The sequence below is a fragment of the Drosophila santomea genome, unplaced genomic scaffold (assembly GCF_016746245.2).
Source record: "Drosophila santomea strain STO CAGO 1482 unplaced genomic scaffold, Prin_Dsan_1.1 Segkk83_quiver_pilon_scaf, whole genome shotgun sequence".
NCBI lineage: Eukaryota > Metazoa > Arthropoda > Insecta > Diptera > Drosophilidae > Drosophila > Drosophila santomea.
The window spans coordinates 388,249-414,708 of record NW_025319019.1 but is presented as its reverse complement, the minus strand read 5'-3'; the positions used below and the strand labels follow the sequence as shown (position 1 = coordinate 414,708).

At 38.7% G+C, this 26,460-nt stretch overlaps 1 protein-coding gene across 6 annotated transcripts in view; it reads right to left on the bottom strand.

Moving 5' to 3' along the window:
- The window catches only part of LOC120457843 (G protein-coupled receptor kinase 1), a 155,723-nt gene that overhangs the window by 19,287 nt on the left and 109,976 nt on the right, over positions 1 to 26,460 (bottom strand). For 4 of the 6 annotated variants that reach the window (XM_039645354.2, XM_039645356.1, XM_039645355.1 and 1 more), the window contains 5 exons: positions 14,097 to 14,288; positions 13,888 to 14,043; positions 13,510 to 13,836; positions 10,665 to 10,765; positions 10,077 to 10,295 (listed from right to left, as the gene is read on the bottom strand). In XM_039645354.2, coding sequence (XP_039501288.1) covers positions 10,077 to 10,295; positions 10,665 to 10,765; positions 13,510 to 13,836; positions 13,888 to 14,043; positions 14,097 to 14,288 — 995 coding nt within the window. Of the gene's footprint in view, positions 1 to 10,076; positions 10,296 to 10,664; positions 10,766 to 13,509; positions 13,837 to 13,887; positions 14,044 to 14,096; positions 14,289 to 26,460 lie in introns of those variants that run through there. The other 2 variants (XM_039645359.1, XM_039645358.1) reach the window with 2 other exon arrangements.

The window sequence follows — 26,460 nt, the reverse complement described above, 5'->3', positions numbered from 1 at the left end:
ATTGTATACGTAATCAACAGAAAAAGCTTCAATGCCCAACGTATACCAAGTCATCAATAATGACGAGGTACGTAAAGTAGGAACATTGCAAGTAAAAAATATGATATGTTTCTTTAAGAATGGAAAAAAGATTACTGCAAGGTTTGATGTCGATGATTTATATACAAATGGAGTTCTTGATTTAAAATAATTTTTCCAAAGGCTTGAAATGCAGGCCGGTATATATAAAATTAGTCATCTCAAAGTGGCACCGTGGGAAAATATCTTTGAACACGTTTCAATAGATTATTTTAAACAAAAGGGCAATAAAATATTAACAAAATTAAGAGTGGCGCTACTCAACCCGGTGACCTTAATAAGCAATGAAAAAGAAGCAATTTTGTCTACACTACATGATGATCCATTACAAGGAGGTCATACAGGCATTGCAAAAGGTCAAGACATTATTTTTGGAAAGGTATTTCTAAACAAATAACAGACTACATTAAAAAATGTCAAAAATCTAAGAAAGCGAAAATAACAAAGCATACAAGGGGTCTTTGTATGCTTTACTGTGTATGACTTTAACTGAAACCCCTGAACATGCTTTCGACAGAGTGATAGTGGACACTATAGGTCCTCTACCAAAGTCAGAAAATGGCAACGAATATGCAGTCACTCTCATTTGTGACTTATTTAAATATTTAGTTGCAATTCCCATGCCGAATAAAAGCGCAACAACAGTCGCTAGAGCAATTTTCGAATCTTTTGTTCTTACTTACGGTCCAATGAGACGTTCATTACGGAAATGGGTACAGAGTATAAGAATTCAATCATCACATTTCTTTGCAAATATCTAAAAATTAAAAATATAACGTCTACCGCTCACCATCATCAAACAGTAAGTGTAGTCGAAAGAACTGATTGGGACGTATGGCTTCATTATTTCGTCTGTTTTTTTAATACAACCCCTTCTGTATTTGGTAGAACAAATAATTTACCAAGAAATTTCACTAATATAACTAGCATAGAACCAATATACAATATAGATGATTATGCTAAGGAAAGTAAATATAGATTAGAAGTAGCATATAAAAGAGCTACAACTATGCTTGAAGAGCATAAAAGAAAAAATAAGGAAAATTATGATTTACAAACAAAACATATAGAAATAACAGTAGGCGATAAAGTTTTATTAGGAAATGAAGTAGGTCATAAATTTATTTTAAATATACGGGACCCTATAAGGTAGAAAAGATAGAAAAAAGAGACAACATAACAATATCAAACAATAAAAACAAAAAACAAGAGAGAACGCTATAGTCGAGTTCCCCGACTATCTGATACCCGTTACTCAGCTTGTGGAAGTGCGAAGGCGAGTCTTCAACACTGACAGTTTTTGGCGGTTTGTAGGCGTTAGAGTGGGCGTGGAAAAAAGTTTTTTTGCAAATCGATAGAAATTTACAAGACCAATACAAAAATGAAAAAATATCAAAACATTTTTCAAAAGTGTGGGCGTGGCAGTTTTTGGGCGGTTTGTGGGCGTTAGAGTGGGCGTGGCAACATGAATCGACAAACTTGCGCTGCTTCTATGTCTCTGGAGTCTGTATGCTTAATCTCAACATTCTAGCTTTTGTAGTTCCTGAGATCTCGACGTTCATACGGACGGACAAACGGACGGACAGACGGACGGACAGACGGACATGGTCAGATCGACTCGGCTATTGATTCTGATCAAGAATATATATACTTTATATGGTCGGAAACGCTAGAAAGTTGAGATGAAGCATGCAGACTCCAGAAACATAGACGCAGCGCAAGTTTGTCGATTCATGTTGCCACGCCCACTCTGACGCCCACAAACCGCCCGAAACTGCCACGCCCACCCTATTTGAAAAATGTTTTGATATTTTTTCATTTTTGTATTGGTCTTGTAAATTTCTATCGATTTGCCAAACAACTTTTTGCTACGCCCACTCTAACGCCCACAAACCGCCAAAAACTGTCAGGGTTGAGAACTCTCTCCCGCACTTCCACTAGCTGAGTAACGGGTATCAGATAGTCGGGGAACTCGACTATAGCGTTCTCTCTTGTTTTATAATTTATTTATAATTCATAATTAATTTGGCGGGATAATCTTTCATAATCTTCTCAGGAGTACACGCTCTCTTCCACACAAACCAGCAATTTAAATATCGACAATCCCTTTCTTGAACATAACATTTAGAGTACGGGCTGTCTTCTACTTCAGCTCAATCGTCTAACTACCAAATCCCAAGTCATCAAATGTCAGCTTTGCATGCTGTCCACATATATGTTGGAATACAATACACCTTTTTGCACAAAGTCGACTACTTGGATACCAATTCGCTCATATTACAGTATCGGATTGTTTTTCCACATTTTGACCTCTCTTGCCGTTGTCAAGTTCTTCTATTAGCTAACAAATTTTATTCTCATCGGGAAAACTGGTACACTATCATTTGGACTTTAAGATCTAACGATCTCCATCCACTAAACACATGGGGCTTTATGACGTATGACGTATGAACGTCGAGATATCAGGAACTACAAAAGCTAGAAAGTTGAGATTAGGCATGCAGACTCCAGAGACATAAACGCAGCGAAAGTTTCTTGCCACGCCCGCAAACCGCCAAATACGGCCAGTGTTAAATTTCTACTTCGCACTTCCAGTAGCTGAGTAACGGGTATCAGATAGTCGGGGAACTCGACTATAGCGTTCTCTGTTGTTTTAATCTCATTTTTATAGTTTGTTTTTCCTAGCAACTTTAGTAATTAAATATTTTATCTAATTTGTATTAAAAAATTTGATTGCTTGATGCGTGAATTGAACGTTCTAACCACGAGCCTTAGACATATTAATACTAAAGGGGTGTCCGAATATTCAGCCTTGCGATAGTCACACGTAATCAAAATTTAGCGCTACTTAGAGTGTACCCACTTAAAGTGTAAGTCGCGTGCATTAAGTTGGCACGACAAAAGGTCATAACTTTACACTTAGAGCCATTAAAGGTTAATACGTTATCACGGCACGTTTGAAAGCTATCTAGATCGGATTGTAAGTCCAAATGGCGAGAAATGTCCTTATACTGGAGACATAATTGTACATCATCCGCGTACATAAGTACACGCGAATGCTTTAATATTAAGGGAAGGTCGTTAATAAGTAAGGTAAAAAGGTGCGGACCTAGGTGGCTCCCTTGTGGGACACCGGATGTGACTCGGAGAATACAAGAAAAATAATTTTTAAAGAGGACCCGTTGCGTCCTGCCATTCAGATAACTTAGAATCCAATTTAGGAGATCAACAGTGAAACCTAAAAACTCAAGTTTTTTTTATAAAAGCCAATGATTAACAGAGTCGAATGCTTAACTAAAATCTGTATAGATGACATCTATTTGAAGATTATTTTTAAAGCCCTGAACTACGAAGGAGTTTAGCTCCAGAAGGGTAGTTGTTGTTGATCTGCGTTTCATGAACCCATGCTGACATGGTGATATAATAGACCTACAAAGGTGATGCAAATGAGGAGTAATAACGTTTTCAAAAAGCTTAGGGATAGCAGACAATTTGGAGATTCCTCTGTAAGTGCTTGCATCCAATCTGCTACCTCTTTTATGGAGAGGAATCACAAAGGACTCCTTCCATATATGGGGGAACTGTGAAGATTCCAGAGATAAGTTGAACAATTTCAGTAGAGGTATGCACAAGGCTTCCGCACAGAATCTAAGCACACAGCCAGGAATTCCGTCGGGACCTGGCGAATAAACAGACTTAACTCGCTGAAGATCATAAAGCAGTGAGCTTTCGTTTAGAGTGGGACAGAATATTAAATTCGACTTTGATACCGCGTAAGAGTAAGGCCGTTCGGAATGAGGTAACGTAGAATATGTGGTTTGAAAAAATTTGGCAAATAGATCGGCAATTGCCTGATCAGATGTTACCGTAGTATTCTGAAAAAATAGCGAGGAAGGGTAGCTGGTTGTTTTGCGCTTAGTGTTAACGAAATTATAAAACGGTTTGGGATCCTGTGCGAACTGGAACTTACAATGGTTTAAATAATTCTTATAACACTAAGCATTAAGAACGGTAAAATTTAATGGAGCACTTACATATTTAGAAAATATAGATTGAGAACCGGTATTTTTATACCCGTTACTCGTAGAGTAAAAGGGTATACTAGATTCGTTGAAAAGTATGTAACAGGCAGAAGGAAGCGTTTCCGACCATATAAAGTATATATATTCTTGATCAGGACCAATAGCCGAGTCGATATGACCATGTCCGTCTGTCCGTCTGTCCGTCTGTCCGTCTGTCCGTCCGTCCGTCTGTCCGTCTGTCTGTCCGTCCGTATGAACGCTGTGATCTCAGGAACTACAAAAGCTAGAAAGTTGAGATTAAGCATACAGACTCCAGAGACATAGAAGCAGCGCAAGTTTGTCGATTCATGTTGCCACGCCCACTCTAACGCCCACAAACCGCCCAAAACTGCCACGCCCACACTTTTGACAAAATGTTTTGATATTTTTTCATTTTTGTATTAGTCTTCTAAATTTCTATCGATTTGCCAAAAAACTTTCTGCCACGCCCACTATAACGCCCACAAACCGCCCAAAGCTGCTACGCCCACACTTTTGAAAAATGTTTTGATATTTTTTCATTTTTGTATTAGTCTTGTAAATTTCTACCGATTTGCCAAAAAACTTTCTGCCACGCCCACTATAACGCCTACAAACCGCCAAAAACTGTGTTTAAGACTCTCCTTCTCCCTTCCACTAGCTGAGTAACGGGTATCAGATAGTCGGGGAACTCGACTATAGCGTTCTCTCTTGTTAAATTTTGTGTAAAGTCTGGACTTAACATTTCTTAGATGTGTCAACTCTTTATTAAACCAAGGAGGATTGTTAGAGATAGACGGATAGTACATCGGAATACAAGAGTTAAAAAATGATTTAATTGCGGTATACAAAATATTTATGGCATCCGCTTATTTGTTCCATTAGTACAGATCGGACCAATTAAAGCAAATTATAATAGCTTGCGACAATGATAAGTCGAGCAAGCCGTCAACAAAGTCATGTAGTGCTATAGGAAGAAGGATATTTGATACCAGGTATTTATACCAGGTATTGATACCAGGTATTTATACCAGGTATTGATACCAGGTATTGATACCAATTGGTGCCTATCGGACCTCCTATTTGAGACAGGCTGAGAAAAATGATTAAAATATTTTGCAAAATCAAAATGTAAGAGCAAGGAAAATAAACAATACTATTGGAAAATGAGAGAAAATAAAAGCTAACGCATATGAATTCAACGTTGCGGTACTCATACAAACTCCTCTGACGTTAGGGGTAGAACTAACCGCAATTAAGACTCCACCTTCCCGCCGGTCCCGGTCGTGCCTGTATATTGTGTACATAATTGGGATCACTTAGAAATTTAGCCTCCCTGGCTACGTGAGGGAAGTTTAATTCCTACGGCCTTTATACCCGTATACTAAATTAGCCGAGTCGATCTGGCCATGTCCGTCCGTATGAACGTCGAGATTTTTGGAAGTATAAAACTCTAACGGCCACAAGTCACCCAAAACTGTCACACCTACACTTTTTAAAATAATTAGATATTTTTTCAGTTTTGTATTTGTCTTATAGATTTCTACCGGTTTGCCGAAAATTTGTGTGCCACGCCCACTCTAACTACGCAAGTCTGCCACGCCCACAGTTTAAAAATGTCTTGACATTTTTTCCTTTTATTATTAGTTTAGTAAATTCATTTTGATTTGCCAACAAACAGCCTAAAACTGCAACGCCTAAACCTTTAAAAAATATTTTTTATATTTTTTAAGTTTTTTATTAGAATTAGGAAATTCCAATTCTACCGATTTGTCAAATAACTTTGTGCCACGCCTACTCAATAGCCCACAAGCCGCTCATAACTGTCCCGCCCACACTTTTGAAACATTTCTTATTCTTTAATAATTCAATTTTTTTTCCTATTTCTATCAATTTGCCAGAAAAATGTGAAAATTTTCTGATTCGCACTTTCACTAGCTGAGTAACGTGTATCTGATAAACGGGAAATTCCAATATAGCGTTCTCTCCTGTTAATCTTAGGTTCAAACCCTTTTACCGTCATACTATCAGGCCAAAATTTAACAGAATATATTGTTACAAATAGCTCGTTTGGCACAGATATCTTGAAAGATGAAATGTCCCTAGCAGAAGAAAATGTTAACATTTTTGTACTTTTCTGTTATCGGCTTTTGATTTGTCTTGTATATAGGACAATACATCAGATGATGTTTGATCAGGGGAAACACTGGTTGTTGCAGACAAATTTAAATATCTAGCAATCCCAAGTTGGGCACCCTCCACCACGGGTTGATCGAATTGCTTTAAACTGTCTCTGCTGGGGGATTGTTGCGATCAACAACAAACAAATTGCCGCTGGGGTTTGTCAAACAAATATAAATTCGTATTATTGGATTTCAAGTCAAAGCGAGTCAAATCAAGAGAGAACGCTAAAAAAAACATAAGTCAATAAACTTGAGCTGCGTCTATGTCTCTGGAGTCTGTATGCTTAATCTCAACTTTCTGGCTTTGTAGTTCCTGAAATCTCGACGTTCATACGGACAGACGGACATGTCTATATCGACTCGGCTATTGATCCTTATCATGAATATATATACTTTATATGGTCGGAAACGCTTCCTTATGCTTGGTACATACTTTTCAACTAATCTAGTATTCCCTTTTACTCTACGAGTAACGGGTATAATTAAGCAGCACGAGGTCGTGTTATAGTCAGGAAGGTCATGTCGGAGAATTATTTTGTATTACTAGATTTAATTATCAATAGTAAGTTTCTCAGTATAATCGATTATGAAAATAAAGGAAGATCAAAGATAATAAAAGAACAAAGGAAATGGAAGAAAGCTTTTCCATGATAGGGGTCCTGAATAAAAGCGCGGTAGGGAAGGAGAGCGAAATCCTTGCCGAGCAAGATAGAGAACAAGAGATAAAATACAAAAAGGTAGTTTAAGGTGGCCGTAACGAACTAGCAGCCAGAAGAAAATAAGAAACAATAATGTTTTCATAATATTTGTTTAACGTATACTAAATTTTTTCTTTCTCCCTGATGAAATTGTTGGGTTTAGTCAGGAGAGAGAGTGTACTCTAGAAAAGATTGTGAAGGATTATCCCGCCAAAGTAACATTTGAAGACACAATAGAAGTTAGAAAATTTGTTTTGCAAAATTAAATTAAATCATATAAGTATTTTACTTTGTCAAGCGATGTATTAAAAATTAATATAATAAAGTTGTAACGAACTGATTTTATTGGTCCGCTTGGGTGGTGCTTGCTGCCCCAGGTACTAACGCTGCCAAGCGTGATTGGTGCCGAGGAGATGGCCCGTTGAGCTAGGAAAAGTAACTGTTCCCAGACTTGGGTGAACAGGAGGTGGACTCTCAAGGCGAGAGACGTGCTAGCCGCAACATGCTGTCCCTTGTTCCGGCCGGTCCCGCCAGACGACGGTTGACTTTCCACTAACGCCCGGTTTACGCCGCAGTGAAAGATACATTTCCCCAAGCTGGTGCGGACGTACCTAGATGGGTTTGCTCGACGGCCTCGTTTCCGCTGTCGAGTTCCCCGACTATCTGATACCCGTTACTTAGCTAGTGAAAGTGCTAACAGAAATTTTAACCCTGACCGTTTTTGGCGGTTTGTGCGGTTAGGGTGGGCATGGCAAAAAGATTTTTGGCAAATAGTTAAAATTACAAGACGAATAAAAATTTTATAAAAATTTCAACACATATTTCAGAAGGGGAAGTGAACGTGGGCAACGTTTTGAAACAAACTTACACAGCGTAGACGTCGCTAGCAGAGGTCTGCATGAATACAGTCAAAGCAGCATTTAATACTCTTACTCAAAGTTCTGACCGACTGAGTGGAGACATTGATTTTTTTTTTTTTTTTTTTAAATTAATTAACATCTTTATTTAATATTATTCAGGAACAGGTCAATTAAAGCCTTTAACTTAAATGTTGTCTTAAGTAAATAATCTCTTAATTATAAAATATAATTTGTTTTCATCTTAATATATAGGAATAGGTCAAATTTCGAGTAGTGAGGTTTCAGGTAAATAATATATTCATACTATCATCTTAGAAGCAGCCCAAAATGTCTTCTTTTGAGCCTGCGAATTGGGATAGCCCCCTGTAATCTCCGGGCGAGACGATTACGGTGGGCAGTTAGTCGATCGTTGTATCTGCTTGAGAAGAACGAGATTTGGTCTTCAACAAGGCTCAGGTTTAAATCATTGTGAAGCGTTTGGCCGCTAACGAACCAGTCACAGCCAGTGATTTGTCTTAATGTTTTGTTCTGGACGGTTTGGAATCGTTTTCGGTGGGACGCAGCCGCCACTCCCCAAATTTGGATGCCGTATCTCCAAGTAGGTGCGATAATTTGCTGATAAATCTGACGCTTGCATCTTAAAGGTAGTTGATTAAAACGAAAAAATGTACTATACTCGAACGGCGAAGCAATGCACAAATGAGTACTCGCGACCGAGTACTCGGAATAACCGAGACGGCTAACTGTTCGCCGCATTGGCGACGTCAAATTTATTACGTATTTGTTTTTTCGTTTTTGTCTTGTATTTTAATACAAGACATAGAAAAATAGAAAGACATGGATTATTCAATTCCTGAATGCAAAAACATATCAGAATTGTTAAATTAATTAAATTTCTAGAATCTGAAAATGATCTATTATTAATGTGTCATTCTATTTACACATAAATTATGTATCTACATATATTATGTTATACATATGTACGCAACTTACTCAGAACATACGCTTTCGTTCGAGCTCTGCATTCTCATCATTGCCTATGCAAGCCATGAACGACGAAATTGCCAAATTTTATACGAGTACTCTAAGCATTTACTCTGCATTCACTCATTCTATCCATTCCGCTTTGGATTGAATTTTACTCATTTCGCATACAACGAAAACAACGCTAACAAATGCGCAATTCACTTATATGAAACCGTTTTAGCCCGCCGAATTGCGAGTTAGGCTTGTGAGTACTCAAATAACCGAATATTTTGAGTGCACATTTGCAGACTTCTAGTCGCTAGCAAATCTATGCGTATTTTTAATTTCTATCGAGAATATATACTTCCTCTTATAATATGTTATCTAAGAATAAATATTATATTCTGACTAGTTATACCCGTTATTGGTAGAGTAAAAGGGTATAATCGCTTCGTTGAAAAGTATGTAACAGGCAGAAGGAAGCGTTTCCGACCATATAAAGTATATATATTCTTGATCAGGATCAATAGCCGAGTCGATCTGGCCATGTCCATCTGTCCGTCCGTCCGTCCGTCCGTCTGTCCGTCCGTCTGTACGTCCGTCCGTCCGTCTGTACGTCCGTCTGTCCGTCCGTCGGTCCGTTCGTCTGTCCATCCGTCTGTCCGTCCGTCTGTCCGTCCGTCTGTCCGTCCGTCTGTCCGTCCGTCTGTTCGTCCGTCTGTCCGTCCGTCGAGATCGTCGAGACGTCGAGATCTCAGGAACTACAAAAGCTAGAAAGTTGAGATTAAGCATACAGACTCCAGAAACATAGACGCAGCGCAAGTTTGTCGATTCATGTTGCCAAGCCCACTCTAACGCCCACAAACCGCCCAATGCTGCCACGCCCACACTTTTGAAAAATGTTTTGATATTTTTTTATTTTTGTATAGGTCTCGTAAATTTCTATCAATTTGCCAAAAAACTTTTTGCCACGCCTACTCTAACGCCCACAAACCGCCAAAAACTGTCAGTGTAGAAGACTCTCCTTCGCACTTCCACTAGCTGAGTAACGGGTATCAGATAGTCGGGGAACTCGACTATAGCGTTCTCTCTTGTTTTCCTTAAATACTGTCTATATGTGTTTTTCTATTACTTGTCTATCTTCCTGCAAACTAATCCAAACACTACTTCCTGGAGGTAAATGCGTGACATTCAGCGCTCATTCAATAAAAAGGTCATTCAATATACATAAACTATCGATTAAAATCTTACCTTTCAGATATGGTCAACGAAAACATTTTATAAAGATCTTGATCGGCGTCGTTTAGTTTTATGCCCTTGGTATCTTCCTCATCAAACGATCCAATATCAAAGGCATCTGCGGCATTTACTTCTCCCCTAGGGGGTACTAAAGGTGGAGTATATTTTTGTAAGTAAACTTGGTGCCAATCAATTCCACAGAAAAAGTTGTGCATTTTTACTTCATCCGCGCTAAAAGATCGAAAATTAGGGCAAAAAATAAATATATATATTAGTACACTGTGTTGGAAAATTGAACTTTTATTGCTGGATCCCATGCGAAATTGGTGGATTACAATACGCATACTCCAAATATGGTAATAATAATGGTTCCTAATCAAAAATTCCAAGCAAAATATATATTTAGTTTTACAAAACGGTGGGCATGTACAAAACTTTAAAATTAGATAAAACTAATTTATTTTACAATTTAGGTCCAATTTCTAGAAATAATTGCTTATGGGCCAATTTACGTGGTATATTGGTAATTTGCGCATTGTATCAACAATCTTTTTTGGTTACGACAATGTAAGTTTATCCTGTTACACAGTGTTATCTCACCCGTTTCCCATGCACCCAAGCCGTTTAGAGACGTCCCTTTGAAGTAACATTTCCAACAAATTCTTAAGTTCCAAAGAAAACGATTCCGGAAGTTCTACGTTCTAAAAAAAAAAAAATTATAAAAAAAAAATAAAGTACGCAGGTTATTAAAATCTTTTTTTTTTTTTTTCCTTTTGGTAATATCCTTATTATACTTTTATAAAAACAGGGGTAGCCAGCTTCAAAAATTTTAAGTTTATGTACCCTTTCCATTACAGTCTACATATTCTTGATCAGGATCACTAGTCGTCCGTATGAACGTCGCGTTTTAAGATACTATAAAAGCTAGGAAGTTGAGATTATGTAGTAGATTCTAGGAAATTTTAAAGTGTTTTTTATGTTATTGTGTGTCTTGCCAATTTCTATCGATATGCAGAACAAATTTTGGCCACACTCAGTCTAGCGCCCACAAACCGCATAAAAGCAATCCTGCACACGTCTTTAAAAACCTTTTTTAATTTTTGTAATTTGCCTTGTCCTTTTTTTATCGATATGCCAAACAATATTATAAATATAAACTTCCCACTTCCACTAGTTGATTAACGGATATTTAGAGTCTAATATATTCGAGTATAGCGTCAAAGTGCGTCTGCTGCTGAATTTTCAGGTGCTTTCATATGTTCTATTATTAAATCGTATTCTTCTTGGTTTAACCAAATTTTATATTATTTTAATCATGTGTTTTTGCAGTAAGAAGAGATAAACTAAGGGCTAATGATTATAAAAGAGGAAAAACTACGTTTACAGGTTACCGCACTACTTTAATTAATAGTGATCGTGACTGCTCTTCTTCTAGTTACCTCAAATAAATGCATAGGCTCACTATCCACGAAGTGATGATTTACAGAACCATTTAATTATTTATAATTACTACATATTTTGATTATTTAATAGAGAGTAGTATTATAAGAAAAGGGAGTGAAAGTGCGAAGTGTAACAAAACGAAAACTTAATTTGTTGAGTTCAGTGGTAAAACATGCCTTATCTGGTTTGCACTACTTATTATATTGTTATTATATTAATATATAGTATTATGCTATAGTCGGGGACTATCTGATACCCGTTGCTCATCAGTGGAAGTGCGAAAAAGAACAACAATTTCAACAATAACAGTTTTTGGTGGTTTGTGGGAGTGGCAAAAAGATTTTTTGGCAAATTGAGAGCAATTTACAGGACTAACAAATATGTGAAAAAATATCAAAACATTTTTCAAAAGTGTGGGTGTGGCAGTTTTGGGCGGTTTGTGTAGGATATCGATAGAAATTTACATTTTTAAAAAGTGTGGGTGTGGCAGCTATGGGCGGTTATTGGGCGTGGCAACATGGGTCAACAAACTTGCTCTTAGCTCTGTAGTCTAGATCCTTAATCTCAACTTTCTAGCTTTTATAGTTTCTGAGATCTCGATGTTCATACGGACAGGCAGACGGACAGGCGGACATGGCCAGATTGACTGGGCTGTTAATCCCGATCAAGAATATATATACTTTATATATATATACTTTTCAACGAATCTAGTATACCCCTTAATTCTACAAGTAACGGGTACAAGAATAAAACTTTGAAATCAAGACTTTTTTGCTCAGTTTGTATAAAATTAGAACTTAGAAAACAATAGCTTAAATATTTTCTGATTGCCATTTTTCGATTTTTTGAAGAACAGCTTCATCAGTCGTAGCCCTTGGGATAACTTAGCTCCAGCTGTATAAGATATACTAGTAACAATATTATTACCGCAATCAAAAGTATGTTTTTTGTTTTGTATATGCGAAAAGCAATAAACAAGTGAAGAAATGACAATTCGAATAGGGATTTATTTAAACTAAACAATTCTTTTTTCTGCAAATCAGTAAAAAAGAATTTTCAAAATAAATGGTCGGAACATTTATTGTCATTTTGAGGATGGGAGTGTGGGCATGGCAATAAACTTGCAAATAAACTTATTTAACACAGAAGTGTTTCCGACCCCATAGGTATATTATTTATTGACGAACCTCTAAGACTGTGGTTATGACTGCTGTGATGTCGAGAAAAAAAAAGCATGCAGAGACGTAGACTCAGAGAAAATTTGTTTCAAAAAATTTACACGGCCACTGAAACGCTGACAAACCACCGAAGACTGCCACGCCAACAGTTTTCACATTTTTTATTTCATCTCTTGTTATTATTTGTTTTGCACATTTTGGGATACGTTGCCAAATCGCGAAAAGCAGTCAAGGCCAGAATATTGAAAAATGCTCGAATTTTTTTTTGATTTCATACATTTCTTGCCAGTTCCTATGCCAACCCACTAACAGGTCGATGAAACCCACTAACATAGTCGATGAAATCGACTAAAGCGTTATCTCTTGTTAAAGCCGTTACCGGTAGAGTAACATTCTAGATTCGTTGAAAAGTATGCAACAGGAAGAATTTGGCGTTTCCGATCGGAAACTATAAAAGTTGGGAAGTTGAGACTTGACATGTAGATTGAAGTTAAGATTGTATTATCTTGTAATTTTCTGTTTTCTAATATATAGTCAAATGTGTATACATATGCCTTTCCCTATTTTTTAGTCCTCATTTACTGTGTTGAAAACCTTTGACTGAAATCAATTTAATTTTTGCAAGGGTAAATTTATGCTTAAGTATGAATCTTGTATATATTAATGAAATCATAAATAGGACTTGTCAATTTATGGGTTAATTTATTTTTTAAATTTTAGGAAAAAAAAAACAAAATTCATAACTTTAATCCCAAATTTCTTGTGGTTGATCAAAAATGTCTCAAAGTATTAAATTGATATATTTGAAAGATCTATAAACATACCATAGTTAATGTCATTTTGTCAATTTCAAGCTTATCCTTTGTTTTATGTTGTCGAAATGGAGAATGACCTTTAAGCAATTTATACAACATGCATCCCAAGCTGAACCAATCAGCACACGAATCGTATGACGTTCCTTTGGATAGCACTTCTGGAGCCATATATCCATGAGTTCCCACTGATGCATGCGGTTTCTTTTTTGAGAAGTCGCAAGCCAGTCCCAAATCAGATATTCGTATGTGTCCGTTTTCATCGAGCAATATGTTGGCGGGTTTTAAGTCTCGGTACACAATACAGCGTTTATGCATGTGTTCCAATCCCATAATCACCTAATATGTTAGAGGTTTGAGTAAAATAAAATATTTAATGGCATTACTTACTTCAGCTGCATAAAATTTCATTTCGTCCTCACTAAAAATACCATGCTGCGATAAATGGTAATGTAGATCACCACCGTTCATTAGGTCTAATATAAAACACAGTTTATCTGGTGTATGAAAGGCATAGGTCATACACACTATAAACGGACAATCAATCTATGAAAATTTATTAATTACTAAAGTAAAGTACAATTTATAAACGATCTTACTCCAGTGCTGACTGCTTGCAACATATTTCTTTCATTAAGTGCTAACATTTCTCCTTGTTTCATTTTAATCCGTTTTTTGTCTAAGCATTTCATGGCATACATTTTTCCAGTGTCAGCTTTTCGGCATCCATATACTTCTCCAAAACCCCCTCGTCCAATTATTCTATGAACGCTGAAATCGTTCATAGTTAGCTGAAATATATGAAAATGGCTTTTTAAGAAAGTAAGAATACTTAAAAATACTGTTTAATATCTACATATATCAAAAAACATATATACACTAAAAAGATTACATAAGGCTTACAATTTTATAATTCTATTGTTTAAACGTATAATCATTTTAAAGATTTACTTCACATAAATTTTAATAACGTGATTTTGTAACCAATTTACCCTTTAAATATCTTGAGATTACAACCCTATTGTTTTGGAACAGTGAATTATAATCGATAGGGACTCTGTATCGCCTCTGCGCGCAGAGCTTTAGCTCTTGTACGCGCTCGCCCCTCTTTTCCGCACTTACGCTCTCGCTCTCATCCGAGCTCGCGCTTTCCAAATATCGCAGTCGGCCGCCGTCGAACACCCGAGCCCGCTTTATCGAAGTAAAGCGGGTGGGAGCGCCGCTCTAGTTTAAGCTTCAACTTTAGTCTCATGTATGCAGCTGAATAAAGCAGAACTCAAGACCCACGATGCCCCCGCTTCGTTCTTCTTCTTCGACCCCTGGGTGGTGTTTTTTTCGACTTTTGCTTTGCGCCGTGGAAATTTATCTATTCGCCAACAGCTTGCCACTTATCGTTGGAGGACGATCGCCCTCACAAACACTGTTTCTTCAAGCCCGGATATTCTTCCCGTCTGCCAGCAGTTCCCGGCCATTTGTTCCGCCAAGATCAGTACGAGCCTTCTTAAATTTTCTCACTGCTGTAAGACTTCTCAATCCGTATTCGCGCGCCGCCGTTCTTTTTTTCGTATATCAACGTGCAAACGGTCTTATACGTACATACATATGGTCATATGTTCGTACTTCATACATATTTACATATGTTTATATGTTCATACATTACACATCATACATATTTACATATGTTCATACATCATACATAGTTACATATATATATAATTATATAATCGCAATACTCATATGTAAAAAAAATATAATTTTATTTTACTTAATGACAATATTTATAGTTGAGAAGAACACCGACCGATTATAATTAGGCCTCAAACTGAACTCTGATAATTACTCTGTTTTGATTGACGTTCAAGCCTCGGATTCGATCTTTTCTAATATGGACTTTAGACTTTAGGGTTCTGATCAAATGAAGAGAGAAAGGTTTGGAGTTGCTGACTTTAATTGTCTTTGCATTTCTCTTGGATTCAAGTGCATTCGCTCTTGAATACAAGTGCTCTTAGATTTTTATAATTTTGTTTATTGGAATCTAATACTTCTGTTTTTCGGGATTACGAGTCCGAGTTTTGAATGTGGAAACGTGACGATGATGCGAGGGCTTAAGCAAGGAATGTTTAAGTTAGGCAACGGATATTTAGTCTACCAGGGGTGACTTATCTGGTATCTATTGGGTACATCCAGGGTAGTGTAGGATGTGTTTGTGTATACATGTTGTATGTGTATTAGTGTGTAGGCATGTGCTTAAATCTTAGGGACTTATGGATATGTCACTATATATATATATATATTTATATATATTTTTTTTAACACGAGTCTCACGGCCACACTCCCGCCCAACTGACCGAGGGGTTGCCGTGTATAGGACGGCTCGAATCGCGGGAAGATAGACGCGATATAGAAGACAATTAAGGACAAGGAAATATATGTATACAAGTAAGATCTAAGAATTTGTTAAATACGTTAGTATTGATCGCTTTAAGAACGGCAGAGAGTCGGATTAGAGATAATAGGATAGAATCTACTATATCATGCAACTCATAGTTAGATCTACATTGATTTAAAATTAGAGGTACGTAATTTCTAGTGAATCTTCTTGGAACAGTGAAGTTTAGCCGACTAACCAAGTCGGGACTATCAACTTCACCACGAATATGGTTAAAAATAAAGACTATTCCAAGCATCATTCTACCTTTGACCACCGTTTTATAAAACCGAGCACACCCCTGGTCTTATTGACAATAGACGAAATATGGTCTGAAAATTTAAGTTTAGGGTCCAGAAGAACACCAAGGTCATCAGCATGTGTTATTCTGTCCAAAGAGCACCCACTTAGAGTGTAGGTCGCGTGCATTATGTTGGCACGACAAAAGGTCATAACTTTACCATTAAAGTTTAATACGTTACTTTTAAAAAAAATGTTTTGATTTTTTTCATTTTTGTATTAATCTTTTAAATTTCTATCGATTTGCCAAAAAACTTTTTGCCACTCCCACTCCAACGCCCACAAACCGCCAAAAACTGTCAGTGCTGAAGACGCTCCTTCGCACTTCCAATAGCTGAGTAACGGGTATCAGATAGTTTTGGAGCTCGACTATAGCATTCTCTCTTGTTAATCTAAGCTTCGAACTCTTTCACAACCATACTATCCGGCCAAAAATCACCAGAACATATTATCAAAAATTAGAGAAAGTTATCTTGAATGATGAGATGTCCCTAGCGTTGTTTTGTCTTGTATATAAGACAATACATCAGATGATGTTTGATCAGGAGAAAGCCGAGAAACGAAAATTTGTTTATTTAGTGGAACCACCGAGAGGGGTTTTGGCACTGCAGGTTGTATTTCTGAAGTGCCAACTTGTGCCGGTAGTCCGGACTCATCCCATACATCCTTGCACATACGTATGTACATACATTTGTACACAATTATATGTCGGCGCAATTCTAACTCCGCGAATTCGCAAAGTGAAAAGTGAAATTGTGTGGTGACAAAAAAGGCATAATTAATATCTGCTAACTGGTGTGCACTGTGTTCGGGAATTTCTTTGTTCGCCGGACAGTCCGCCGTGTTTGCAAAATTTTTTTTCTTATCCTGGTGTCTTTTTACAGACATTCAATACATTCAAATACAGTCGACTTCTCGACGCTTCACTGTGCCCTTACATATTTATGCATGCCCATATATTTCATATACGTATATTATCTGCCATTTTCCACTACCCTCCACTACGAAATTATTAAATTACGAATAAATATAAATACAAAATAAAAGCGAGACAAAAACAACAATATTATTACAAATCCATAAGGGCGGGAACGCGATTGATTTTTTGTCCAGAAGTTTCGATTCAACCGCTGCAAAGGCCGCGGTGCTGTTGTTGCTTGTTCTCCCTCTCTCTTGCGTCCCTTACGCACACACTGCTTGCCGACGGCATAACAGCCAAGGATTTAATTCCACCGTTCCGGCTTCGCAATTATTAAGTTGGAGAATAAGTGAATTCTGCGATTAATATTTTATTAATTAATTATTTTCGGATTACGGAACAAGATCAACCTTTCGTGGGCCTAATTTTGTTTTCTAACCCAACAAAATATAAGAAAGCGAAACGTCCGAGCAACGAAATATTAATATTTATATTCACATATTCGTGTCCGACGATATGCAGATCTCGAATCTTCTTGCCTACATTCCCGTTTTCAATTCTGTTGTCCAGTCCTTATAGAGCACCATCCGCCCGCAGCACCAGTCGGCCGTTGAAGTTTTCTGACCGAATTTTCTTCGGTGTCGTCCTGAGCCCGCGCAACTATTGCCAGTTTTGGATCCGCTTCGGAGTCGCGGCGCACATTTATTCGTGTGCCACACAGGTCGTGTCATCGTCGTTCGCTGGCTGACGGGCGCGAAACAAAGTGGCAGTGTGATCATCAGCCGGCGGGTATTTTCTTGCCCGTTGGTTTGTTAGAGTCAAGTTATTTGCGGGCAAGCGTTTTTTGGACTTTTATTTTGGCCTTTCCGCCGTGCAAAAATAACCCAGTTTTTTCAACCGGCTTCAGCGGCCGCATGCCATTTGGCAGTTCACGTAATTATACCCGTTACTCGTAGAGTAAAAGGGTATACTAGATTCGTTGAAAAGTATGTAACAGGCAGAAGGAAGCGTTTCCGACCATATAAAGTATATATATTCTTGATCAGGATCAATAGCCGAGTCGATTTGGCCATGTCCGTCTGTCCGTCCGTCTGTCCGTCTGTCCGTCTGTCCGTCTGTCCGTCTGTCCGTCTGTCTGTCCGTATGAACGTCGAGATCTCAGGAACTACAAAAGCTAGAAAGTTGAGATTAAGCATACAGACTCCAGAAACATAGACGCAGCGCAAGTTTGTCGATTCATGTTGCCACGCCCACCCTAACGCCCACAAACCGCAGAAAGCTGCCACACCCACACTTTTGAAAAATGTTTTGATATTTTTTTATTTTTGTATAGGTCTCGTAAATTTCTATCAATTTGCCAAAAAACTTTTTGCCACGCCTACTATAACGCCTACAAACCGCCAAAAATTGTGTTTAAGACTCTCCTTCTCCCTTCCACTAGCTGAGTAACGGGTATCAGATAGTCGGGGAACTCGACTATAGCGTTCTCTCTTGTTTTTCTCTTTTTTCGGCGACGACAAACTTGTCGCGCATTAAAGTGACCGTCTGGCCGCTTCTTCCAAGGCACCCGTTGCTCAAGTCAGGTGACAAGCCCTGATCAGCAGAAGTCGATTCTGGAAATGCCCACGGAAGGCGACAAGAAACCCGATCCCTTCGATCCGCTTGGACAGGTCCCAATCCGCATCTCCGCGGCCGTCTCAGTTAAAGCCAAAGGCTGTCACCACTATTCAAAGGTGGTGGTCCCTCATCAAGGTTTACTTCATCGGTCGCAGAAATTACGCAAAGTGCGGTAGATGTCGCCTTAAAAAGGTTCAAGCCCACGACGGACCGAGTTGGCTTATTCAAAGCTAACCTCCACACTCCGGGCGCCTCGGAACCTGAGAGATTTTCCGAGATTTTTCCGAGAAATCCGGGCCTTAGGGGAAAATGTGAAGAAGGGTTATGATAGCTGCTCCGATCTTTTTTTCCGTGTCCGTCGAGGATCCCGACACCTTCACAGTGCTGGAATCCAAATACATCTACTGTTATTCCGTCTATTCGAGATGTGTTGTCAATCTTCAGGAGATAGTAGAAAAGGCGGCAGTCCAGTCCACTTAGGCTTCCGCCAGTGTTCCCACACCTTCGACGACAGGGTGTCGTCTACCGCCAGTGGACACCGAAGTTTTCGCTGGTGATTATCTTCGGTGGTCCACATTCCGAGACCTTTTCACTGCGATATATATCCAAAATCCCCGTCTCAGGTTTTTCAGGTTTTTTCACCTGCTTGCCAAGACGAGTAGCGATGCACACGTGAAAGTGTCGAAAGCACCGGTGACGAATGAAGGGCTTAGTTCAGCGTGGCGAGGCCTTACGGATCGGTATGAAAATAGACGCTTACTGGTTAACAGCCACTTGAAGATTTTTCACAGCCTCCCAACTGTCCACCAAGAGTCCGGGACCGCCTTAAGATACTTACAAAACACAATTCAAAGCTGTTTGACAGCCTTGAAGACGTTCTCCATTCTAGTCGAGGCTTGAGATTGCCACTGGTGTTTATGGTGTCCGCAAAGCTTCCTAAAACCACACTATTCTTGTGGGAGCAATCCATATACAACAAGGCCGAATTTCGAAATTGGGATGAGACCGAGCGCTATCGTACTCTGGAGGCCGTCGATGACGTCCGGCCCCGGGGCAATTTCCGCCGAGATCGGCAACTGCGTGCGCCTCACCGCGCAGGCTCAACTCATACGAGACCAGGGTGTCTTCCGCCCCCAAGGGGTGTGATCTCTGTTCCAGGGAGGACCACCCTATTCGCTTATGTACACGGTTCCTCGAAATGGATGTGAATGGTCGCTCCGACTACATCAAGAAAAGGCAGCTCTGCCTGAACTGTTTCGCACGAGGGCACCAGCAATGGGATTGCACTAGTGCCCACAGCTGCTTCACATGCCACAGTCGGCATCACACCCTCCTGCACCGTGACAATCCATTTGCGACCGCTCCAAGTTCGTCTGCGACAGCCAGGACTCGGCCCGCACCTACTCCAGAAGGCACGGGCGCCTCAGAGGATCCCTCAGATGTGCAAGTATGCTTCGCTTCCGGTTCAAGAGCCGTTCTAGTGGGCACTGCCCTTATTAACGTGTGCCATCTGGGGTGCAATTTCGAAGCGCGAGCCCTGATTGACCCTGGGTCCGAAGCAACCTTCATTACAGAACGGCTGTTTAACCTAATCAGACTTGAATCCGTTTCTCGATTCTCAAGGGCTCATGACAGCTTGTGACCTCCGAACTTCTCCAATATGACGAACCGCATCCGGTAATCCTTCCGTACAGCTGCCATCTGTCTCGACTCCTCGTCCATTTTACTCATCGCATAACGCTGCACGGCGGTAATCAATTGATAATCCGTCTGCTCCCTTCCAAATTTTGGATTCCGAAGGTGAGGAATTTGGTCTAGTCCGTTATCTATTCGTGCAAGGTATACGTCTTTCAAATGAAGTTGCAAACTCAACTCCTGGGAAGGTTACCCAAGGAACGGGCGTCCTTCTCGCGTCTCTTCACCCATACCGGTATGGACTATGTCGGACGCTTCGACAGCAAAAACTATATATATATATATATTATATTACACCGGACGAGCCTGCCTCAATACAAAAGGGTATGTGTTGGTATTTGTGTGCTTCTACCCCAAGGCCATCCATTTAGAGCCGACGTCCGACCTCACGAATGAGAAATTTCTGGCTGTTTTCGCCCGTTTTGTATCCCGAAGAGGATGTTCAAGTTCAGTCTGACAATGGAAAGACATTTGTGGGTGCGGCCCAACTCTCCCGCGAAGTTTTTTTGCTAATCGATAGAAATTCACAAGACACACAAAAATGAATAAATATCAAGACATTTTTGGGCGGTTTGTGGGCGTTGGAGGGGCGTGTCAAAAAGTTTTTGGCAAATCCATAGAAATATATAAGACTAATACAAACATGAAAAAATATCAAAACATTTTTAAAAAGCGTGGGCGTTGCAGTTTTGGGCGACAAAGCTGCGCTGCGTCTATGTCTCTGGAGTCGGTATGCTTAATCTCAACTTTCTAGCTTTTGTAGTTCCTGAGATCTCGACGTTCATACGGACAGACGGACATGGTCATATCGACTTGGCTATTGATCCTGATCAAGAATATATATACTTTATATGGTCGGAAACGCTTCCTTCTGCCTATTACATACTTTTCAACGAATCTAGTATACCCTTTTACTCTGCGAGTAACGGGTATAAATATGTAAACTGTTTATTGCAAATGTGATTTCTTCAGGTTCTAGTTGCGGACATAACCCAAGAATCATTGTCTTCTTATATGTTTCACACGTCGCAAGCTGAATACTCTGATAAGAAATATGTCATTTGTGAAATTTATTATGTATTATTAGGTACAGGCAACAAGTATGATTAATTATGAACAAATACTCTGTCCAAAAAGGGAATAAAATCGGTACTAATCAACACGACCAACTTGTCCATTCAATATAAGTATGCTCAGCGTCAAACTGATTTGAATTAGAGCGAACCGTGCACGAAGTAGGGAATCAGACTCGGCTATACGGTATGGGCTACTTCGGTTGCAATCAAAGTGGATCGACTAAAGTCGTACGACGTTCCATTGCATTGAACGTCTTGATTGATTTGGTTTAATTCAAATCATTTAAGGTATACTCGAGTAAAAATGTATGAACTGTAGGTATGACGCGCAAACTGAACGATTTTTATAATAAGAAAGTAACTTCAAGAATAAATTTATTTATTTATTTACATATATTTATTTTATGGCAGGAAATTTTTATAAATTGAATTTAAAAATATTAGGCTATCGACTGAGCCAGGTGCAAGTCGGTTTCGTTTTTCTGGTATTATGTTTCCAGCTAAGGAGAAGGATCTCTCAGCCGCGGCACTACTTGCTGGCATTGAGTGAATGTCCATGGCCACCTCAAACAAATTTCGAAATTTTGGTTTATTTAAAGTCCACCAATCCAGCAAATTGAACCTAATCGACATTTCCAGAATTTCTTTCGTGTATCTGTTTACCTCTTCGTCTGGAGTTTTTATTTTTTTATATTAATTGCGCAAAGAAAAAAGCGTCGTTTGAGAAAAATGAAACTAAATTATCAGATTCGCTTAAGGCATCCGTCTGGCTATCTAAATTCAAGTTTATTGAGCTTGTAGGGTGTTATTGGTGTTAATGCCTCATTTTAGGCCTTTTCTGAAAAACAAGCCTTTTCATCCAGCTCAGTTGCTTGCATATTAATCGCTGGAGGGTATAAAAAGAAGGCAACTTTATGCCAAACATTTAAGTTAGCCACCCAAATGGTTTCAACGATTTCTAAAATGTGTCGCTTTAAAATAGTTATTGAGGGAATATCCTCCGGATTTGGGCAATACATAACATAGCGATGGTGCCTTTGATCATTGGATAATAAGTGTCTACTGCAGTTAAGTCTAATGTTATTTTGTAGAGCTTTAATAACATTTGAGCCTCTATCGGTCACAAATTTAATGGGCTGTATATTGACAACTCAAAATTCCTCAAATACACTGTGCAGTTTTTTAGAGATTTTAAAGACATTGATTTCATCCCGAGCACAATGACTTGTAACTTGTTGTCGACCATGTAGTGGAATGTGACGCCCAGAAAATTTCGATGAACATAATTATCCGTCCACATATCAATTGTGGCCGATGCTTTTTTGTTGCCTGCAATTTCTCCTCGAAGCTGTCTTTTTTTCTCCGCTGCGTTCTTTTCCACGTTCCTCAATATGGTTTTTAGATCGGGTATAAGGTCTTCCAAGTCAATATTCTCCCCGTAAAAAATGTGAGCATTTTTTTTAAAGCCAGCACCTTGTATAGCTGAATACGGTCGGCAATCTTCGGTGACCCAATTCGCACAAATTTTTGTTGCCTCGTTTTTTATTTCAACAGACATTTGTTTTAACGAAATTGGTTTATTCATGGCCTTGCCAAACTTATGCCTATGCAAGTTTGAGGTTTGGCCGTTTTTATAATTTAGCACAATTGAGCACGTGCGACAATAAACGAACCCGGGCACAATTACGTCTTGTTCATTTTTTATTTCGGCCAATATATTCCATAAGGAACTTCATATACTTAAGGTATATGTTCCGCACTTTATTTTATCGGATACAGCTGAATTGTTTTCAATTTTTACAAAAGTTTAACCAAACTAACCACGTGCAATGACTCGAGTAAAGGCTTTCAGTTAGTATGATGTTCTACCCGACCTCTTTCAAACGCTTCAATCATACAAGTATTAGTGCGAATCATTTTCGGTTGTATACTACAATGGTGAATGTGCAAAAACAAATCAAGTATGTGGTGATTGGTAAATACTTAAATTGTTGGTTGTTGCTGGTCGAAGGCAAATTCATATACATGAATCAAACCGAAAGAATCATTGAGAGTCCAAATCAGTACTCGAGTATGAACAAATATGTTTGACTCGTTGCAGCTCTCTGGTACATGAAAAATGTTTTGATATTTATTCAATTTTATATTAGTTTTGTAAATTTTTATCGATTTGCCAAAAAACTTTTTTCCACGCCCTCCTTCGCCCTCTCCTTTGCACTTCCGGGTAACGGGTATCAGATAGTCGGGGAACTCGACTAAAGCGTTCTCTCTGGTTAGGTTATAAAGACTTACCAAATAAATATTTTGGTAAAAATTACAAAAAATACTCTTTCAGAAGTGTTCCGCTTCCTTGACCATTTTTGGTGAAGGGTGTATAGCACATTCTATTAGGCGAGGACCGAGAGAGTTTTTAGAGAGGGATAAATGAAGGACAAGAATTACAAGATGCGTGATGAATTTGCCTGTGAACGACGATGTTGTTGTACCCCCTCTGTTTCAGGTTATGAGTATTTTATGTGTGTATGCATGCAAGTAGTACAAAAAATAAGTACAAAATCAATTAAATTTCAGTCCGGTTGCTTTGTTCTAATTCACGAGCGCTGAACTAACGTATGGAGTGGGGAATGATTTACACCTGCTAACAGAAATCGAAGCAATTTCAGACCGATCTCAATGCGCCATGTATTATCAGAATGCAATTCATCGGATGTTTTATCAAGCGGGATTGCACCCAGCAAATTAGAGAAAATTGGAAGAAAAAACCCTGAAATTGGCGTACAGTCACGTATTCTGTAAGCAGTGGTCCATTGAAAATCTTCAGGAGCTGCAAGTGCGAAAAAAATGGTAAAATATGTCTCAAACCGTTAAAACATGACGGCGAGTACTACTAAAGAAAGACAACTTGAAGGTGATGATGAATTAAGCAACATGATCGAGAGGTTAGGAAGACTCCGTACAAGTAATAGACGTTAAAACTTCATTAGACATATTTAAACTACCAGTAACTAATTTAGCTTTTGAACAGAACTATACAGCTTATTTTATAAAGCACCGGTTACAAAAGAAATCCCAACAAAAGAGAAGAAAGTTAAGTGTGCAGTACTCCCAATTTGGCTGACGATCATAACTCTGTATTTGGCGAGCTTGACTCGAAATATGCGGAGGATATTATCAAGATCATAAATTAAGTCAGTTTGAATAAGAAGGTATTAATGATGGTATTTAAAAAGCAATCAATTATTATTAGCTCTACTAAAAAATTCACTACAACAAATTTAGGATCAAAGCAAAGTCGAAGCAAATTTGGCCGATCTAATCGGAAAATGCTATTCAACTGTACAGAATCATGCATTCTGAGGGCACCACAACATTCGGTCATACAATATTCAAAAGTACACTACCTCTGCTATAATCGATTCATACTTAAGACCCCAATAGAGATCAATTTTGGGGACTTACTTAGGACGAGGTTATGCAATGTGTACTGCTATCCAATAATGAATTATAGTGCGAATATACTTAATATTTTAATTGCTTTGTTATTTCTGTTACGGCCTGCTGATTTCGATGGGGCAAGGCCGGCTAGCCAGTCATCAACAGGGCGGATTCTTCCCCTGTGCCCACAGGTCGCACCATAAATTCCACTCGGCATGGAATCCACAAAACCAATAAAGAAACATCAACAGAAACTACAAGTGAAGGACTAATACCGGACGACACGACGCAGATTTGGGTCTTCGATGGAAAGGACCCTGACGCACCCTCCCTACCAAGGATCCGTCTATTTTCCATTTGAGGATCTCCCTGGCATGTGGTTCATCGGCTTCCTCCAGGTTATCGGCTCATCCGTTCGTTTTCCCCCCCCTAATTAACACACTCTAGCAATTCATCGTTATAATCTTTACTTATTTAAATATTCAATTATACTAAATAACATTTTCAATTTTTCCGAAATTTTAGGCTTCCATCGCCCTGGGCCAAAGCAAAGACGATACAAAGAAAAAAGACGACGAAAGAGCTGGAGAGGACAACAAAGACGCGAAACTACTGCACGGGTATTGACATATAAATATATATAAATTAATAAAATTAATAAACCCTCATTTCACTTCAGAATTAATGCCTACATGGAGCTCCAAGGAGGATCAGGGGCTGAGACGGGTCAGGTGGTTATTTACGAAAGGTCCATACTCCAACACAGGATCGGCCTGGTCTTTTTGGAGGTCGTATTCCAAGATTTAGATTTAATTTTGCTTGGACTCGGCGCGATTTAATTGTACCTAAGTTACTGGTTATTTATATCATATTTATAAATTTTTGATCATCGTTTTACGTGTTTTAGGTTTTATCGTCCTTCAAACAAATATTCGTGTGTTTGTTTATGGCATGCTAAACGCCACTAAAATAAATAAATAAATAATTACACACAGACGAATATTTTACATATTTTAACACGGGCACATCAATAAGTTAAATAAATAAATAAATAACGATGAACAAATAAATAGAAATAAATAAATAAATGCGAATAAATAAGGCGGATTAAATAAATAAATAAATAATTATAAATAAATAATTATTCTAAATTTTTTCTGGCCGAGCTTCTCCCGGGCGGTTTGGCTTGGTCCTCGGCGGGATTTAAGGTTGGAATCCACCACGGGTTCCAGAAAAGGTCTCCCCGGGTCCAAACTGTGGATATCCCGGGTTCAAGAAAATGCATGTATACCCTCTGCAACCCAGATATATAAATATTATGTCTATGCCCTCTCGGAACGGACTCACATTTATTTTCCACTTCCGGCTGCCGGGTCTTCCTGTTCTGCTTCTGTCCTGCTCCCGTCGATCTCCGGATCGGGTTAAATTATCTTAATTTCCCTATAACAACAATAAAAAAACATCACTAACGTTTCATCGGAGCTTTCACCTCC